Source organism: Nannobrachium achirus (assembly GCF_963921795.1).
Source record: "Nannobrachium achirus genome assembly, chromosome: 4".
NCBI lineage: Eukaryota > Metazoa > Chordata > Actinopteri > Myctophiformes > Myctophidae > Nannobrachium > Nannobrachium achirus.
This window is the reverse complement of record NC_137813.1, coordinates 56614453-56635438: the sequence shown is the minus strand read 5'-3', so window position 1 is coordinate 56635438 and position 20986 is coordinate 56614453. Positions and strand designations below refer to the sequence as shown.

Genomic DNA, 20986 nt, shown 5'->3' with positions numbered 1-20986 from the left:
ATGTGACCTTTGTTAAACTCACACTCCTTGCCAAGCACCACACACACACACACACACACACACACACACACACACACACACACACACACACACACACACACCCCGTTTACTGCATCGAATCACTCAACATGATACATCGTACGGCGCGTCCACGCCCTTGACAGAACTGCAGACGATCCACATCTCACTTTCAGTCTAAATGATCGCATTTGTGTTTGTGAAAAGGAAATGAAAAGGAACGAAACATGATAACAGCGCAGGAAGTTCCATTGGACTCTGTCTGAGCGGAGAGGTGAGAGAAGTAAAAAAACAAACCTGTTCACACACCCTGATCTGAGCCATAAACATGAGCTATGTCTGTTCTATTTCCCATGACAGGAGAGAGAGAGAGAGAGAGAGAGAGAGAGAGAGAGAGAGAGAGAGAGAGACAGACAGACAGACAGACAGACAGACAGACAGACAGAGTCAGAAAGAATTTTGTGGTAATATATCGTCGTTGTCGGGTGGAAACTTCGTATCTCCAAGTTTCAAATGTGTACGTTCTTTCACAAAGTAAAGCCCTGCTTCATCAGACAAGGCCGTAGCACAAAAGTAGTGAAAACAACGCCTCGCACCCCGCGAGGCGTTGTGTGCTTGTAGATCTGCTGTTTTCACTAGTTTAAATAATTGTTAAAATGATAAATGCTATTAAACGAACGGTTTTGGACATACAAGGTTTTCACCCGACAACGGCGATATGAACTTAGAAAATATTTTATATTAATTTGGTCATTGTGAACATCTCTCCCTTCATCCTGCAGTCCTCTGTTGCCAGCCTGGCGTTGTCAATGCTGAGGTGAATGGCATGGTTATTATTACGGCCGGACTACACCAAGCCATTTTGCGCGCGTCAGTGCGTATGCGTGCGTATGCGGGGCGCGCGCGCGTATGCGCGTTTTGGATAGATCCAATGTATATCAATTCAGCCGGCTACACCAGGCGTACGGATAGCGCGAACCACGGATACGCATTCCCTAAAAATAGGATCGGTTCTATTTTTCAAGCACGCCTATGCGTTTTGTACATATACTATCTGGTCTTCCTCACATATACTCCCTCCTTGGTGTAGCCTGGAGCGTTTACGCATACGCGAGCCTCTTCACGGACAGTACGCACGTATGTGCACATTCTTTGGTGTAGTCCGGCCGTTACACTATGAATCTGCACGCACGCACACACGCACACACGCAGTTATCTAACGGCCGGACTACACCAAAAAATGTGCACATACGCGCGTACTGTCCGTGAAGACGCTCGCGTGTGCACAAACGCTCCAGGCTACACCAAGGAGGGAGTATATGTGAGGAAGACCAGATAGTCTGTGTACAAAACGCATACGCCTACTTAAAAAATAGAACCGATCCTATTTTTAGGGAATGCGTATCCGTGGTTCGCGCTATCCGTACGCCTGGTGTAGCCGGCTGAATTGATATACATTGGATCTATCCAAAACACGCATACGCGCGCGCGCCCCGCATACGCACGCATACGCACTGACGCGCGCGAAACGGCTTGGTGTAGTCCGGCCGTAAGATTGCCCTGTGAGTCCTTTAGTGAACGAGACGTGCAGGGTCACATACCGTATGGAATTAAAGGTGTCAGTGCATTGATGTGTTAAGAGAAGGTCAGGTGAGCCGGTCGTAGGAAGAAAGGATTGAATTATCTCACAAAACCAGAAAATCACCACTTGAAAACAAGATATGTCACACCTAATTCTCCCGAAATGAACAATAATGGAAGACAATGATTGATTGAAAATCTTCTTTGTTTTAACAAAAAATAAATACAAAAATTAAAAAAAGTTATTAAATTGACAGGGTGTCTACTATTCTCTTGGCTGACAAATAAGTAGGCTAATGATATCTTCAGCGAGAGAAGCATGGGGGTCTTACACTGATTTCATCAAGGCCTGGGGTTACTGTACAGTACAGTATGCCCACGAAATCAGGCTTGTGGCTGTGAACTGGTTGATGGTTCGAGTCCCTGGACCGGGTGGGAAAAGAAGGGACATGAAACTCTCTCCCTTTCTTCCTCTACTATCTTTGACCTTGACAATTATCCTTAGAATTGCCCCAGCAGTGCTTGAGATCCAGGACACGCAAAGTGCTTCATTAATCCTGCAGGGGAAATTCACCCAGCTGATGGCTGCTCACAGGAGGGGCCTTAGTTATTTTATACTTTAGCTATTGAAAAAAAGCAAATATACAAACTCACAGCGCGGTACCGAGTGCCGCGCTGCGAGCTTGTAGATCTGTAGACCGAACATCACATTTTGCTTCTGGGGGGGGGGGGGGGGGAGGGGTCCCTGGAACTAAATATTTTGAGATGGGGGTCCGTGGCCAAATACATATCATCTTGGGGGTCCTTCACATGAAAAGGTTTGAGTACCACTGACATAGAAACATAGGTTTTTCAAAACACCTTAGAAGGATTTGAAATAAAACTTGCACAAATGTTCACGATTTAAAAAAAATAATAGCAGATCTACAAGAGTGCCGCGCTGCGAGCTTGTATACCTGCTATTTGTCAAGAGTTAAAGCACAAAATAATGCGTTCCCAGTCTAAATGGGTTAAACCCCCTCCCCCCATATGAAGAACATTCATGGGGGGGGCCCGCAGTGAATCCTTGTACCCATGCAGGGCCCAGAATTTGGTGTGACACCCCTGGCTGCTTAGATGGTCTTGCTCAGGCCCACTTTGCCACATACTGTACACTGCACAGATTGGCGATCAATGGACCCGATCAATGGACCTGCAATCTTCTGATTAAGAGACGACTCTACCCCATCATTACAGTACTACATGTTTGATGCTACTGTACATTCCAGGTGTGCATGGATGTGGAAGCTGAAGAAACCTGTGCTTATTCAGCCTTCCCTGGCAAAACAAATGGGAAAAAACAACATTTGATGGGACAGATTACTGCTGCTGCTTGGGGACAAAACTACTTGATCGAGCAGTTCTTGATCTGTTATACCGTCTGTCATGAAATGCTTCAGTGTGCAGCCCATCATCACCTGAAGTGATTCACTGCAAGTGAATGCAACATTCAGGGCACCTGGCGCTAGGGCATTCACGAATAGTGATTTTTAGTATTCGAATTATTCGACCTCAAAGTATTCGAATGGTCGAATATTCGACAGGACTGGCCAAACTGTCAAATATTAAGTAAGCAAGAGGCGAACATTGTGAAAATAGCCGATCTACATGCTCTGCGAGGCGTTGTGAGCATGTAGATCTGCTATTTTCACAATATTTATCTGCGTAACCGAGTCACATTAAATGTAATACCTACAATTCCAAGTGCTTGTCAAGGTGGGGGTCCCCAGTTCAAATATGTTTATTTTGGGGGTCACAGCCTAAAAAGGTTTGAGAACCCCTGGTATAGAGCATTAACAAATTCATCCACCAGGGGCATTGACAACTCATTCATATGACTTCCTATCTAGCCATGCTTTATAAACTACCGGTATATATATTTCTAAAGAGAAAACCAAAAATAAATAAATAAGCGAATATTCGACTTCGGTGAACAACGTTGAATAGTGACTTTGATATTCGAATATTCGAATGCCCTACCGGGCGCTACTGTAACAGTATTTTGATGGACGAAGGCCAACTTATTGTGTGGCTTGCAGTGCATTAGTGAGGTGAAGTTCAATGTGTTGCTCAAGAAAGATGTCTACTTGGGTATCGGATCTGTGACCTTCAGGCTATGGCAGTTATAGATAAACTATGGGGTGTATTAAGGGAAAGGGATTATCCTCTTGCCACAAGCATCCTTAACCTTTAAGCCACCTCTGTCCCAACATGAAGACATGACACAACCGCACCACAGTTTCAAAGCATGCAAACGTCTGTTCCTCACATTGTGTTAAAACCTGCAACCTTTCTGATACATAGCCTAACTAAATAGCACACCCCGTCGAACAGCTCACACGCATTGGATTTAGATTCACGTGCAAGCCGAACATTCACTTAGCCTACGAACTCATTTGGTCGTATGATCATAAATGTAATAAACATTTATTGATCCCTGGGGGAAATTGTCAGTTGTGCCAACATGTCAGTGTGCATTGTATTTTGTAACCTCATTATTTTACCCTCTCCAGGTACTAAATGGATGGGGTCTTGAAAATGTCCACCACTTAGGCTCATGCCTTGGAGCCCAAAGCCAAAGGTATCAAGGTCCATGTCCCTCCCTGGAACCGCCTTCCCTGGTCATCTGTGTCCTTGACCTGCTAATCTGCATGCTCTGTTCTTGCATACAGTGTGCTCTTTAGACAATCGTGCATGCTCATGTGTGAATTTCTGAAGTTTGTGCTGCACGCCCCATGCCATGCATGCAATGCGTGCAAATTGACCATACTAGTGAAAATGTAATAAAATGCTTTTGCAACAAGACATCAGCATTGGGTCTCTGGACAAATGGTTAATTATGTGCATCATTCAACACAGTGAATGAACATCCAGAATCGCACAGAATCGCCAATGAATAAATGAATGGATATATAGAGTATGAATATCATGTTGCACGGTGAAGTTAAAATCAGTCACCCTGCCCTGGGTCCCTCACCTCACCTGCACTTGCACATTCCATACATACAATAATAAATCATTTTTACAGTATGAGGTGCGGCCTTTTTACTAGTGAAAGTAAGCTTGAGTTCTCAGAACGTTCGTCAAGCACTTGACAAACTGACTGATGATGGCTGTTACATGACGTTGCTTCTGAAGAGTGATAAAGGCGTCCGTCCGCAGACAGAGCTGCACAGAAAGCAGTTTCTAACCCTCAGGGGTTTGGCTGCATGACAGCCTTATGGTTTCACTGAACAACCATGTTCCCTGTCAGCCGGCCCTGCATCAGACTTTCACCAAGGTGCACAATATAAACATAGAATAAACAACGAGGAGAACATTGCACATTCAAATAAAACAATGTAAAACCAATGCAAGTTTCTGTGTGTAGTATTTGTATACATATACATATACATACATATACATATACATATACATATACATATACATACTAGTAAGACACCTCAGGGCGACATGCGACATCGCCCTAAAGGGCGGGGTCGCACCAATTCTTGGCCATCTGGCCAGTGATGTATATCAGACCAGTTACCCATATACGGAGATCCATGTACAGTACTGTATATAGTACATCCCTTTTATGCTCATACATGGAGATCCCTGTCTGAACCAGCCACACAGATATGGGTTGTCTTCCTCCATATATGGGCATTCCCATATGAAGTCCTGTTAGATATGGGCTTAATATTGATGACATCAGGGATATCCATATATGGGCATGAAAGGGATTCGGTTCCCATGACATCAACAACATACAATATATTTTATGCCCATACATGGAGATCTCTATCTGAATCAGCCACACAGATATGGGCCATGTCTTGCAATCTGGCAAGTGATATATATTGATGACATCAGGGATCTTCATATATGGGCATAAAAGGAATTCTGGGGAATACCCATATGTACTTTAACATAGGTGATGTCACCTGTGATATCACCTGTGATGTCACAGTGATGTGTCAAGGGAACCACAGTGTCAGGCGTGACCTTCAGAGATACACAGATAGCCTACATGTACAAGATATGCCGGACATCACAGTGACATCAGAGCATGATGTCAGAGTGGCAAACCCATAGACCGTAGAAATGTGTACACGTCTACACGCGGACAAGCTGTGACAGTTTCTCATAGTAAACTACTAGGCCTTCATGCAAACCAGCTACAGTATGTTAATATGAGTGGCCGAAACCAATCTGCTTATGCCTTACGAGTCCATTTGGTTCCATTTACACACTGTCAGAGTTAATTTTGATTACAGAGATATTTTACTGAACATATTTATATTTGTTTAATGTCTATGAAACTGAGCGTCTTTGAAATTCAACGGTTTGACCATCTTGAACAGAATGTGCTGAGTTGCATGGGGGATCTCATGGGCTGCGGCAATCAGTATGCCATATTAGGGAATATGCAATCATCTTCCCTGATAGGCAAACAAAGCCTGTTGGCTTTGTGGATTGGCTAAGCTTCACGTGACATTTGTGCTTTGTACCAATAAGTGGTAGCATGCAGCATGGGACTCCAACATTCCGCTACAGCATAAGGCCTTATTTCATTCGATTCTACCCAAAGTGTAACCTGGTGCAAGATGTACCGCTGGACGGTCCATCTGAAAGGGACAAGGGGAATATCAGACATCCATGCTGTTGTGGCAGTGGGGCAAAAGGTTTACTTCTTCGGAGGATATGACCCTCCAAAGAAGTGGAACAGGTTCATGGACCAGATTCACGTGCATGTCTTCAACACAGAGGCCTTGCGCTGGACGTTGCCCACTGTGACGACTGGAAGAGCTCCCTCCTTGCGTTACCACACAACCGTGCTGATAGAAGACACCGTCCACATCTGGGGAGGGTTTACTGAGAAAGGGGACTTCTGCGATGTGCTTTATGCATTTGGTGTCGACACCCACAGATGGTTCAAGCCCGACGTTTCTGGGACTGTTCCAGAGGCAAGGTGTGGCCACTCGGCCTGTGTCTTGGGGAAGGTCATGTATATCTTCGGAGGAGTCAAGCCGTCTGGATGCACCAATGACATCTACAAATTGGACACCGCCACAATGGTCTGGTCCTTAATTAACACCGGAGGCACTCCGGCACCTGCCTCAGGATGTCACTCTGCCACCATCGTCGGGGCAAAGATGTTTGTATTTGGGGGCCAAGGGGACCAAGATGATGATCACTACAACAACATCAGTGTGTTCGACACGGAGACCAACCACTGGCTGAGCACGCCTTCTGCACGTATTCTTCCTCAAGGCCGCGAGGGCCATTCAGCCATTGTCTACAATGGAGAGATGTACATATTTGGTGGTGACAACTACCATGGGAGCTTGAATGATCTGTGGAAATTCAATCCAGAGACCTCTTGGAAGAAACTCAAACACAGGGGAAAACGGCTGTCTTGGAGGTCTGGGATATGCTGTTGTGTGGTGGGAGATCGTATCATCTTTGGCGGGTGCAGACCCCTCGACCTGTACATCTTGGACTTAGCTCCTAGTCTCAAGACGCTATGCAAGCTATCAGTTATTAAGTACGGTCTGGAACAGTCAGATCTCCCACACGACATTAGGTGGGAACTGGCATCCATGACTACGAACAGAAAAAGGAGAAGAGGTACAAACTAAGCCAGAGGCATACTTTGAGAAAAGGAGTAGCAAAAATATATATATTTTTCATGTTTGCCCATAATGACACACATATCCAACATTGGGATGCCAGATTGAAAGTGATAAATAAATCTGTGGTTGGTTGCAGACGATAAAACACATATCTATAACATCTCACATTTAAATTAACGGCCATGGATTGAGATGCACTGAGCATTAATCTGAAATCAGCTAAATCAGCTAAAATCACACCCGCGAGAAGTGAGCGGTGCTGATGATGTTGATAGACCCACATGATGTTACAGGATATAGGGACATATAACATCAGCATTTGATTTGGGAAACCCCTTGTGTTTTTCATGGACATACACACAGTCACGTATTGTAGCAGTCAGCACCACTCAAAAACATTTTCAGAGTTGGGGAAAATATACATAAAAGAACAGAATTTGAGGTTAAATGTGAACACTAGGCGGTGGCCGCTGCTATCCCCTGAGACGCCAAATGATGACCCTGAACTAAGCAGCATCATGCAGCCCCGGATCTCAGAAACGGGGGAAACAAGTATTTGTTTTTTTTTCCAAAGATCCAGGGCTATTCATCATCTGTCATTCCACACATTACAGTAAGGCCCTCTAAAATAGTTGTTGATCGATCGGGTCCTCCCCCTGTGTGTGTAGAAGCTCTCAGACTTGGCATGGCTGCACATGCACATTTTGTGTGAGTGCTTGAGCGGGAGAGAGAGCATAGCGTACCGTTAATGAGCTTGTTCTACATCTAGCATTAGCTAATTCACTCGTCAGGCTTAGGCCTGGCTCAGGGAGGAGGACGCCCCTGCCATGCAGAGTCCATCATGGAAAGGCTGTATGATTTAATATAACACTGTATTGCATTTTCTTTTCTTTGTATTGTGATGTTTTATGCTTGGACCCCTGGAAGAATAGTCTCCACTACGGTATAGACGAATGGGGATCCTTAATAAACTAAACTAAACTAAACTATAGTATGGATATAACAAAAAATAAAACATTTTCAATAAAAATGGCAAGAAGTGAGGCAATGAGATGCAGGCTATAGGCTAGGTGGAGATGTCATCTCCTGTTGCTGTGGCAGATGAGTCAGTTCTTGCCACTGTTTCATCTGAATATTACAAGCTCAGATTGGCAGTGAAAGGTTGGCAAGCCTGCACTGAACTGTGTCACATTATATGCCTGATTTATACCTTGACGTACACCGGTGTTGTGCACAACATGTCACATTGTGTTGTGAGCTGCCTTGTAAGTAAGTAGCCTTGGGAACCAAAGGCTGCCGAGCCGTTTGGCCTCTAGTTCAGGTGCCTATACTGTATCGCCTGTTCCTGCAGCTGCTGCCCTCTGGACATTCTGGTAGTATGTGGCAGGGACTTACCCACAATCCAACCCTTGATGCTGAGTGCCAAGCAGGGAGGCCCTCAATGACATTTTTTATTTATTTTATAGTCGTTGGTATGACTTGGCCAGGGCAGGGATTGAACCTTGGCCTCCCAATCATTCAAATGACACTCTAACCACAAGGCCACTGTGCTGGCGAGCTGACTTGTAATAAATGTGTTATTGTTCGTTTTATGGGATAAATTAGGCATACGTGGAACATGGGGGCTGCATGACTGTACTTTACCAGTTATTAAAATCCAACTGAAGTCTTTACTCCATCGTCAAACAGGATTTTCTCCCCAACGCCGAAGAAGATATTATTAGAGGTTAAAGTAGGCCAATCATGTTCATTGTTTGCTGAATATTATACTGTAATACTCCAACAGATTGTCATTAATGATACATTACCATCCATCCATCTTCAACCGCTTATCCGGAATCGGGTCGCGGGGGTAACAGTTCCAACTGAGACCTCCAGATTTCCTTATCCCAAGCAACTTCCTCCACTCCCTCAGGGAGTATACCGAGGCGTTCCCAAGCCAGTTTGGAGATATAATCCCTCCATCTGGTCTTTGGTCTGCTGCTTAAAATTACTGCCATTCTTTATTGTTTTTCTTATTTTTTAAACTCATGGCCCAAAGGCATGGCATAACTAGAACTGCACTCTATCGAGGTGCCAACTTGCTACTTGTGCGCCAGCCACTGGCATCAACACTGGAGATGCCAGTGACATCACCAGTGGCATCACCAGGAATGCTGGTCCCTCATTGGCTGTTAATGATGACGTTGCCAGAGACACTGGTCCCTGATTGGGCTACGGTCTTCAACTAGGGGGTACGCTGAAATACATATACATATCCAGCCGATCGCCCTGCGCTCTGCATGCCCAATAAGTATAAAGAAGTGTGGTTGCCGTTTTAGCATCTTCCCATTCAAGTCAATGGGGAAAATTAATTCACAAATAAATGATCTCAACAACAACATATCTCATCGCAAAGTGCAAGCACACGATTCCTGACGAAGCCGGTCGATTTGACATGACTTGAGCGTCTGCCGTCAAACTGTGGGAGGAGTAGTTGGGCAAGAACTGTGGTTGCCTATGGCAACCAAACTAATGAAGTGAAAGTGAAGATGCATTTGGAAATTGAAAGTGTGGTTGCCGTGACGCGAATCTCGCAAATGAATTTCGTCTTACCATTTGAATTTCCCCCATTCAAGTCAATGGGGAAAATGAATTCACTGATACATTAATGGCCATATAGGCCTATGGAGATCTCTGTATCAGTCCTTGTCCCTATTATGCCCATATATGGAGATCCCTGATGACCCCATGACTATATAACGCATCTCTTAGCAAAACAAATAGCATGCATGCGTGTCCCGATGAAGCCTGGTCGATTTGACATATGGCCCAAGTACATGCCACCAAAACTGTGCCCTCCAAGGCCAACCACATAATAATAAAACCATCTGGTGATACGAATACCAGACATGTTGCAGATATTGAATTTATTTATTTATTGAAGTGTGTTCTTAACATGCAGGGGGATGTCATACAGAAGAATTCATTTCATATTACGAGTTCCACAGTTTCTCCATTTTGACAGAAGAGGGCACTCTTGACTCACAGTTCACATACAGTCATATCTAATGAATATCCAATGAATATCAGTAGTTTGGTTGCATTAATTTAACAGAGAATGCAATGTGACAAGCAAGCCTGCACTTTTTTATTTAGGCTACACCAGATCTCGATGGCTGCACAATGTGCACATGTGGCTTCTTTACTTCCCACAAATCTATTGTTTGTTTTGTTTTTTTCTAAGGCGGTGACATGTGAGCTTGTAGCCTCAATTTTCACTTATTTGTGAATCGGTTTCTTTTTTTGTGAAAGGATGAAATAGTAGTCTACTTGCCAGCCCATAGAGCCCCATTGTGAACCCAGACATATTGAGTACACCAATGTTTTATGTTAGAAATGTTGAGTATGGGTTCCCAGCATGTAGAAACTGCCGGATGCTAACTTGCATAATTATGTTGAGCAATAATCCATTTTCTAAATTCAAAATGGCCGTTTTAAACCAGAAATGGCCTTATACCAAGTTAAAGTGGGGTGATTTTGATACTTTTTTGTTGATTTTCCAGTTGGTATATGGCCATTTCCAGTTTAAAACGGCCATTTTGAATTTAGAAAATGTCAGAAATGGATTCAGCATCCTCAATAACCCCCAAATCCACTCTAATATTGTTCAAATCGGCCAATCAGTTTTTGACATATTATCCATTATTATGGGGGATTATGCTAAATAAATCGAATTATACAAATTATGAAAATTGCTCAACATATGCAAGTTAGCATCCGGCAGTTTCTACATGCTGGGGACCCATACTCAACATTTCTAACATAAAACCTTGGTGTACTCTATATGCCAGGGTTCAGATTCTGGCAAGTGGACTATAGGGCTTAAAGCTATACTGTGTAAGTTGCTCAACTTGTGGTCAGTAGCTCTATAGCAAACCTCGGTCGCGTCCGCGTCTTTCGGCCGTTTTTCGGTTCTCACACCCCCGCGTCTGCCTCCACCTCGCCGAGATCTATCTTTTGAGGGGTCCCTGGTTCCTGTGCGTTCAGCCATTCCGGAGATACACTCCTTCACCCAAGCTTCAACGTGCACCCGAGTATAGAAACACACGGGAGACTACAAATATGGCCGCCCTAGCGACCCCACTCCAAGATGCGCTGTGATTGGCCGGCAGTGTATAACCCTCGCTGTGATTGGCCGGTAGTATGATGACGTCATATTGCCGCGAAATTCTCCCCCCCTCACGGCTCATAGAAAACATATAAAGAGAAGGCTTTTGAAGCTGAAAATAACGGAGTGGGGGTTCTAAAACGTTAGCGATTTAACAGTTAGGACCATTTTAAGATTTGTTTTATAAAAAAAGTTACATGGTATAACTTTAATTTGTTAGACTTTTTAACTGCCATTAATAAATCACAGATGTGCCAAGAGCAATTACCCATGATATGGAGGCTGTTTTGCACAGATATATGATTAGGAGGTGTGTATTGAGATTGTGCCTTTCGATGTGCCATTTTTGAAAACCACTGCAAACGTTATTGAGGGTCATTCATAAACAAACTCAGACGAATGAAACAAGCACTGTGGCACTGTGGATTTTATTGAGGAATCAGGCTTACACACAATGCAGCACAGTACACCAGGCTTCCAGTGGGCCCACACAATGTAGACACGTCACTCAGTCAATGATCACAGTGTTGGTGTTGGTGGTGCTGTCGCTGGAGATCACGTTTCCATGCTCGTCCACCTCCTGTATGATGGTCACCACCTTGGTGGTCTTGGTGGTCATGGTTCTGCAGAGAGAGAGACAGAGAGAGAGAGAGAGAGAGAGAGAGAGAGAGAGAGAGAGAGAGAGAGAGAGAGAGAGAGAGAGAGAGAGAGAGAGAGAAAATGGAACAAAGGATGGTTACAAGAGACCAGGGCTTCACAAACTCTGCCACGTAGCCCAAATGTATGTGTGTGTGTGTGTGTGTGTGTGTGTGTGTGTGTATATATATATATATATATATATATATATATATATATATATATATATATATATATATATATATATATATATATATATATTAACATAACAAATTAACTGCACATTAACTTAAAATTAGTGGTGTCCAACGATTAGATTTATGTAGTTAATCGCGCGATTAATCGCAAATAAGTCATCAGCTTTTATCAGGTCACAATGTAACTTAGAGGGATATCTTTCAAGTCTTTCGTGGCCCTATTAACTTGGGAGTGGAAATATTTGCTGGATTTATGCGAAAGTATGTTAATCTTTTATTCAAAATCAATTAAAAACCTGAATAAATCATAATGGTATTGCATTAAACAGACTGCAGCTGATGGGTATAAGGATCTGCTAAATGATTACTGTTGTGTCCACCTTTATGCTTTAATTATACATTGTATTTTTTGTTACATCAACAGGGATGGACCTTGTAGCCAATATAGCCGATATTGTAGCCAATGTTTGTAAATATGCGATTAATTGCGATTAAAATAATTAATCGCGATTAACATAACGGTGAGTTAATTGCGATTAATTTAGTTAACTCGGACAGCACTACTTAAAATTGAAACAAACGTTTGAATCCAAGCTCTCAAACGCCAGCATTTGTTTGTAGCTAGGCTATAGTAAATCCGCTGCCGTTTTGTACCTGTCAAGGTCTCCGTCCAGCAGTCTCCTGTACTCTGCGATCTCCATCTCCAGTTTGGTCTTCATGTCCAGCAGCATCTGGTACTCCTGGCTCTGGCTCTCCATGTCATTCCTGAGCAGGGTCAGCTGTTCCTCCAGGATGCCCACCTGTCTCTGGTAGCCTGCCAACAGGTTGGCGTAGCCGCTCTGGGTCTCATCCAGCACGTCTTCCAGAGACGCTTTCTGTTTCATAGATAGGAGAGAGAGAGAGAGAGAGAGAGAGGGGCTGGATTATTGGACGCTACAGTATAAGATCCCTTTTCCATTGCAATTGGACCAGAACATTTGGCACCTATAACAGGGGTCTTCGATGTTTTCAGGCCAAGGACGCCTTAGTTGAGAGAGAGATGAAGCAGGGACCCCCACAGCCTAGATTCCATATAGTTTCATCGTTTGACAGCACAATCATCAGGTGTATTTTGGATTCATGTCAATGTGTGTTTTCAGATATTTAACCACTTCAACCGTCAAGACTTAGGCCTAATAAACTTGACCTTTCACTCAGTATGTAGCGCTGCGAAGCGTTGTGAGCTTGTAGATCTGCTATTTTTGGCTAAAGTTCTCAGAATATGGACCTTAGGGTTCAAGTGGTTAATATAAAAAAGGAGAAAAAAGGTTTCTATCACACAAAGATTTGGAGGACCCCCTGTAGTAACTCTGAGGAGCACCTAGGGGTCCTGGACCCCCTTTTGAAGACCCGTGACCTAGAAAACAGGCACTGCAGGCTTTCAATTCGACAATTCGGATCCAGTTCTGTGTTCTCGTTAAATTGTGGTACCTTTGAGGCTTACGTTTTTTGGCCTTGCGAGGCCTTTTGAGTAATTAAAGAAATCGTAAAATGGATTGTAATTTATAATATTACTGGGAGGCGGGATCAGGATTTGATGTCAGCAGACCATCTTATGATAACGTCAGTGGCCTTTTCCTGTCATCACTACAACGGAAACAGTTTCCCCTGAAGTCAGCGGAAGCAAAAACCGTAACGAGGACCCAACATGGGATAGTTGTTTTTTTTCTTTGTGCAATCGAAATGCATATGAAATGTGTGAACAGCGTACAGCAGGGTTCCCCAATAGGAGGCCCGCGGGCCATTTACGGCCCGCGGGGGGCTACTGTCTGGCCGTTGTCGGCTGGAAACCTTGTATCTCCAAATGTGTACGTTCTTTCGCAAAGTAAAGCCCTGCTTCATCAGTCAAGGCCGCCTCACAAAAGTAGTGAAAACAGCAGATCTACAAGCACACAACGCCTCGCGGTGCGAGGCGTTGTGTGCTTGTAGATCGTCTGTTTTCACTAGTGTAAATCATTTTTAAAATTATATATGCAAAACGAACTAAAGATTTTCTCCAGACAACGACGATATCTGAACTGTCGCTGGAGTAGCGGGAACGCCGCCGTCGCCCCCCACAATGCTGCGCCCTTCGGCTTGGTACCCTAGACATGATTCGGCCCTTGGGGAAAATTAATTGGGGAACCCTGGTGTACAGTAAGTGTTGAAGGACATGAGATATTGAAGGGTGACCGGGTCGTACCTTGCTGATCTCGGCCTGGAGCTCGATCTCCAGACTGTGCAGCGTCCGTCTGACCTCGATGATCTCGCTCTTAGACGAATCCAGGATCACAGTTCTCTGAGCAACCTCCTGGTTCAGCTCGGTGGTCTGTGGATGGACACCAACGTTAATGCCATGCTTACGCAACACAAGTTCTGAACAAACAGGGGGATCAAAGTGAAATGGGATGTACACTACAAATAGTGTGTGGTGCAGTGCCCTGGTTCTCAATGGGGTCCAGATGGTTTGTGGGCAAATACATTTGAATGTGGGGGTCCCTGACATGAAGATGTTTGGGGACCACTGGTGTAGCGTAGCCCATGTGGTTCCCAAACTTTTTTAGCTCAAGACCCAAAAGAGAAATTTGCCCGGGACACAAACTAGTGAAAAAAGCATATCTACAAGCTCACAACACACAACTTTGTGCCGCGTTGCAGGCTTGTACACCGGCTATTTTCAATTCTTCTTAACTTTTTTTAAATGTATTTATGATTTGAATTTTAAAACGTTATGAAAATAGCCTACTTTTGAATAATGCCCCCGCCCCACCCCAATGTTTAATTAAATTAAACATTGGCCAAATTGTCATAAGAGGCAAAAAATTGTGAACATTGTGTCATTTAGTGGTATTAAAAAGTCCTTAAATTGTCACTTTAGAAATGTTCATATAACCTCTAATACACTCAAACTTTATGATTGGTTTGTTTACTGTTGAGTGAGAAAACAATGTTGTACATTAAGTTAATCATCTGGGGACCCCCCAAAATAAATTGGGACCCCCCCCCCCCCCCCCCTGGTTGAGAAGCACTGGTTTAGCCTACCTTGGTCTGGAACCATGTGTCCAGCTCCAGGCGGTTCTGGGCGGTGACCTTCTCGTAGTGCTCCCTCATGGACTCCATGACGGTGGCCAGGCACTCCTGAGGGGCCGCGTCCACCTCCACGTTCACCTGGCAGCCCACCTGGGAACGCAGCGCCAGCACCTCCTGGTGGAGAACCACACACCATGCACAGTGTTATTGTAGGGGGTGCAACTATTATTATTGGAATTATTTTATACTTGACATGAAACCAATGAGAACCAATGATTTAGAAACAGATTTTTCAAAAAACCTTAGAAGGATTTTAGAAGACACTTATAGAATTGGGTCAAAATATTGAAGATTTTTCAAGAATAGCAGATCTACGACTTGCAGTGCGGCACTCGGTGCCGCACTGTGAGCTTGTACCGTAAATCTGCTATTTTTAATAGTTAAAGCATAAAATAATGCATTCCCGATCTTAATGAGTACCTATTTAATTGATTATTTGATAAACAATTACAAATTTAAATAAAGTAATTGGTACTGTCCGGATAAGAACATCATAAAAAATATAAAGCCTGCACATCCGCGTGCCCAATATACTTTGTCATACAACAAATAATGAAAAGTGTAACCACTTAAGCAAGTTTTTTCTTATTATCTTCTTGTCCTTCTTCTTTTCTTTTCATAATATCTTTAAAAGCAACTTGGATTTTCCTTTTTATATTTAGCCTATAATGACAAAAACATAGAGGGACACCAATCTCTTTAATAATGCCCAGGTATATATCAACAACATTTTGTGCTGATAAGAAAACTGTTTGTGGGCCAAAAGAGACAGTTACAGATCGGTGTTGAGAACAATATTGGTAGACAAGAAGGACACCCCTAAGGACTATAGGTACAGCTTTGAGTATATACGTGTGATCTTCAACCTCCAAACATCTTACCTCCTCGTGGTTGACCTTCAGCCTAATCAGCTCCTCCCTCAGATCCTCCAGGTGCATCTCCACGTTGGATCTGTTCACAGTCAGCTCATCCAGAACCCTCCTCAGACCGCCGATGTCTGCCTCCACAACCTGACGCATGGACAGCTCACTCTCATACCTGGGAGAAGGAGATAGACGGTACAGTATATCAATGATTATATCAAAGTGGGGTCTTGAGCAGGTACCAGGGAGTGCCCAGCTAAAGTATTTATTCTAGCCTCAAAGTCAAGCTTTTACCACTTTTAGCCTTTTTTTTTAGAACCATGCTGACTAATTTTGCACTGTCCCTGGTAAATACATAAATAAGCATATCTACAAGCATTTTTAGTGATAGAATGCACACTCTATTTCTATCTGCTAATGGCTTGAAAAAGAGCAATGAAAAAGAGGGCTAAATGCAGCCTCCAACAAACAATACCACTTAACTTGTTCTCTGTCTCTGTTCCTATGCTGTCATTCACCCAATTGAAATGCAACCCAAACAACAAGAGAATAAAGCAGTATATCTGTTTTGACATCGGTTTCCTCCCCAATACTTACTTGACTTTGAAGTCATCTGAAGCCAGCTTTGCATTGTCAATTGCCAGGTAGATTGCAGCGTTGCCCACGACCGCTTTGGAAATCTAAAGTGAGGAAGCAGTAGACGTTTTAACAGCTGAACAGCTAGATCAGTGAAACATGTCCATGTAAGGGAACACTAAAATGATGTATTTGGTCGAAGTCCCCCATCTGAAAACATTGTGTGCCAGGTAGGCCCATGCCATAAATTATTCAATTTTTTTTCCTTTAAAAACAAATCACACCTAGTGTGAAGTGAGCGGTGCCTTTTTTAAGCTAATTCCATTAAGCCTCCCGCAAAGCTTGGCCAATGCCAAGCTCTGCGGGACGGACACACGGACGGACGGACGGACGGACATACAGTACATACACACAAAGCCAGATGTAGGAGCGGTTAGCAGTGCTCAAATATAATAGCAGACGCGTTGTTGTGAGCTTGTAGATCAAAGAAAATAGGGCTACAGTGGGTAAACTGAGCTGATTTGGCTGTGGAATGCCCTTCTACCACCTCCTGGACCCATGGGTTTCCCCAGACCTCAATTTGATAGCCACAGAGCATTTGGCAATGCAACTATTTTAGTTTTTGTTGAAGGTTTTAGTGTTCAGCATTCCTAGAGAGGCTATAGCAACAAACCTCATGTCATGACCTACATAACCAGTTAGTGGGCCCTCCTGGCTCCCATTGTGCTTTGTATTAGGGGGATACTTTAGGCTAGGAGTGTCTCTGTAATGGCCACGCCTAACCTGTTCAACAAGCATTTAAAATAACATTCCAAAAGGTTTCAAAATAGTTCACTCAGTACATTTTTCTAGAAATCTGTCAATAATGACATGCCCAATATAGGGAAGTCAGGTTGCAAGTAAGTCACAGAGAGTGACCAGTTCTGAAAACCAGCGTAATATTATGTGAGTTTATGGCAGTGGTTCTCAACCAGTGGTCCGCGGACCACCAGTGGTCCTTGAGGAGGTTCCAGTGGTCCCCAGCTAAATGATGGAGAGTTGGTAACCAAATGGACCCTTACAGATCTGTAACTCTTGAGAGTGTAAAATGAAACCAAATCTCAAGAGTTAAATTATTTTTTTAACAACTGCATTACTTAATTTACAAGAACTCTACACAATTAGAGAATGTGGAAGAATTGATATTTTGATCAATGTTTGCCTGTTAACTCTCCTAACACATCAATACAGCATGGAATTGTGGACAAAACCTTATCCAACAATAACAAAATATTCAAAGTTTTGGTTCTGAGAGGCTAAATCTCCTCAAACGGTGGTCCGTGGCTCAAATGCCAAATAAATAATGGACCTTCATAATATGAAAAAGGTTGAAAACCACTGGTTGGTGAGATTGACACCGTTGCCGCTGCAGTTCATTTAACAACGGGTATAGAGTATTGTGTTTCATTATTGAATGCTTTAACTATTGAAAAATAGCAGATCTACAAGCTCGCTGCGAGCTTGTAGATCTGCTATTTTTTGAGTGTCTTTTGAATCCTTCTGAGTTTTTTTTTGAAAAACCTATGTTTCTATGTCAGCAATCTGGCCAGCCATCGTCAAAGAAAAGGTCCTTTTCACTTAACTGGAGCTCAGTTAGTCTGTTCTTGAGAGACTACTATGTCAGTGGTTCTCATACTTTTTCATGTGAAGGACCCCCAAACTGATATGTATTTGGCCACGGACCCCCATCTCAAAATATCTAGTTCCAGGGACCCCCCCAGAAGCAGTTCAAGCAAAATTTGAGTTACAAACGTTTGCTTTAAAAATAAATATGTTCCCCCTGGCCAGCCGGGGCGCCTGATGGAGGGGAATGGAACTGGTTGGAATAACGTGTTCCTTCCACGCGCTACGTCCAACCGGGGAAGCTCCCCCTGTCAGGTGATAAGAAGCGGCCTGCTCACTCCTCATGCATTGAAGGAAGCATGAGCTCAGTTCGGGGCCCTCCCCAGGTTGGCAGAGGGAGTGTAGAGCCCAGGATCACAGCTTAGGCAATTGGCACCGGGTGAAAAAATGGGTTACAAAAATCGTGGGATAAAAAAGTAAAAAATAAATAAATAAATAAATATGTTCGGTGCCGCGCTGTGAGCTTGCAGATCTGCTATTTTTCACTGGTTAAAGCATTCAATAATTCTAGGCCCTAAATGGGTTAACTCAATGGAAGCTCGCTCCTGCTCTTACCTGGTCCTGGAGTTGGCTGATGGTGATTTTGAAGGCGGTGCAGTCGTGCGTCTCGGGCACGGCCCTCTGCTCCAGGCACAGCCTGATCTTCTGCTCCAGGTCGGCGTTGGCCTTCTCCAGGGAGCGCACCTGGTCCAGGTAGGTGGCCAGGCGGTCGTTGAGGTTCCGCATGGTGGCCTTCTTGTTGTCGTTGATGTCGACGCCACCTGAACATAGGGGTGGGCGATATGGAAAAAAATACAATATCACCATATTGTCCCAAGCTGTATCGCGATACACGACTTTATCTGATTATTTTTTCAAGTCGATTTTTATGGATATTTTTTCAAGTTACTTGACAAAAACTAGACTCTCTGGGTTCCTTTTGGGAGGTCTAAATTGAACTTTACAAGTATGTAACTCTGACGGTATACAAATGAAACCAAATGGACCCTTAGAGTTAAACGGAGACCTTGACAAGTTTGAGAACTACTGATTTAGACCAACATCCAGGTTTAAATTGAATTCTGCAGTGAATCTCTGTATTAACGATTAAACAGGATTTTGTACAAGGCTCCCTCAATTGTATCACGATACGATACCTCTGAAAAGGCATATCGTGGAGAAATTGTGTCGTCTCGACGATAATTATCACCATATCGCCCACCCCTACCTGAACATAGCCGGACGAAGAGTGGAGCGTGGAGGACGTGGCCTGGGAGATGCGGACGCCAGAACCTCCCGCTCCGCCGTACATGCTGCCGGCTCTCAGGTAAGAGCGGGGATCAAGACCGCACATCACGGACTGCAGCACGGGAGAGGCCGGAGGGTTGTAGGAGAATCCACTGGTTGGAGGGTCGAGGAGGGACTGAGGCGCCATCGTGGCAGGGTTGGAAAGGAAGCCGCTGGGCCGCAGGGCGATGGAGGGCAGAGAGGCATGAGAAGACATGGTTGACGGAGGTTCGGCTGGTCGGTGGCAGGTTTTATGTTCTGAATGGAGAGGAGAGGGCTGAGTGAAGCACTGGTCTGACACCAGCACCTTTTATAGTGCAACATGAGGGAGGGGGCGACCATTTAGAATACCGAATAACTGGTTTTTGCACGGGTCCAGCAGGTAAAATAGCTCGCAATGTGACTGTGTCATTATCAGATTGAGGTCAGCAGACTCACCATAGGGGTCATCAGTCCTGTCGTCAGGTGGCTTTTAGTATTCTATGCCGCCTTTTAGAGGATTCCTCTTGACCAGATATACAGGTTGTATTATGTAGATCCTCGTTCAACCATCACATCAGGTGTTAACGATGCAGTTATCCCCCCACCAATTTGAATATAAGTGATGATGAGATAGATTGCTCTCTCCCTTTCTCAAATGGACTCCTCAAGTTTTTTATTTTTATAGCATGTGTTATGTATATTATGTGGACTATATGCATTGTAGTCAGTCATCTCCCACAGTATGGCAATTACTCTGTATATACTCTTTGGCGTTGTTTGTTATACAGTATGCCCCTTTACCTCAGAATTTATTTCCATCTAGTATTCTTATTGTTATTTGTCATACACTAAACCTGTGGTTCTCAACCGGTGGGTCGGGACCCCCCAGATGATTAACTTAATGTGCAACAGTAAACAAACCAACAAAGTTGTGTATAGAGGGTTTATGCACATTTCTAAAGTGATAATTTAAGGACCTTTTAATACCTCTAAAATTACAAATGAAACATTGGCCAAAATGTCAAATATTAGAGAGAGAAATTGTGAAAATAGCCGATCTACATGCTCACAACACGAGGCGTTGTGACTTGTGAGCCTGAAAAGGTTGAGAACCAATGCACTAAACATCCAGAACCTGGGACATGAGTGTGGACAATGGGTGATTTGAAATGTGAATATGTGCTTACATTTGTATACCTTTTTTGTAATGTGGTCTTTGTGTAATCTATAACAATGATTTAATAATTGGCAATACTTGTCAAAACGAGAGAACCCTGATGAAGACCAGTA

At 43.7% G+C, this 20986-nt stretch overlaps 2 protein-coding genes across 2 annotated transcripts in view; both read right to left on the bottom strand.

Moving 5' to 3' along the window:
- LOC308283021 (uncharacterized protein) overlaps positions 1 to 20986 on the bottom strand; it is a gene marked incomplete at both ends in the record, with an annotated part of 211104 nt that overhangs the window by 12356 nt on the left and 177762 nt on the right. The gene's annotated exons all lie outside the window — the stretch shown is intronic.
- LOC308284159 (keratin, type I cytoskeletal 50 kDa-like) lies at positions 11915 to 19931 on the bottom strand (the record flags this gene model as incomplete). Its single annotated transcript, XM_080724709.1, has 8 exons — positions 11915 to 12029; positions 12894 to 13114; positions 14461 to 14586; positions 15300 to 15461; positions 16229 to 16385; positions 16808 to 16890; positions 19004 to 19209; positions 19646 to 19931. 8 exons carry the CDS (start codon positions 19929 to 19931, stop codon positions 11915 to 11917), a joined length of 1356 nt encoding a protein of 451 aa, XP_080580835.1.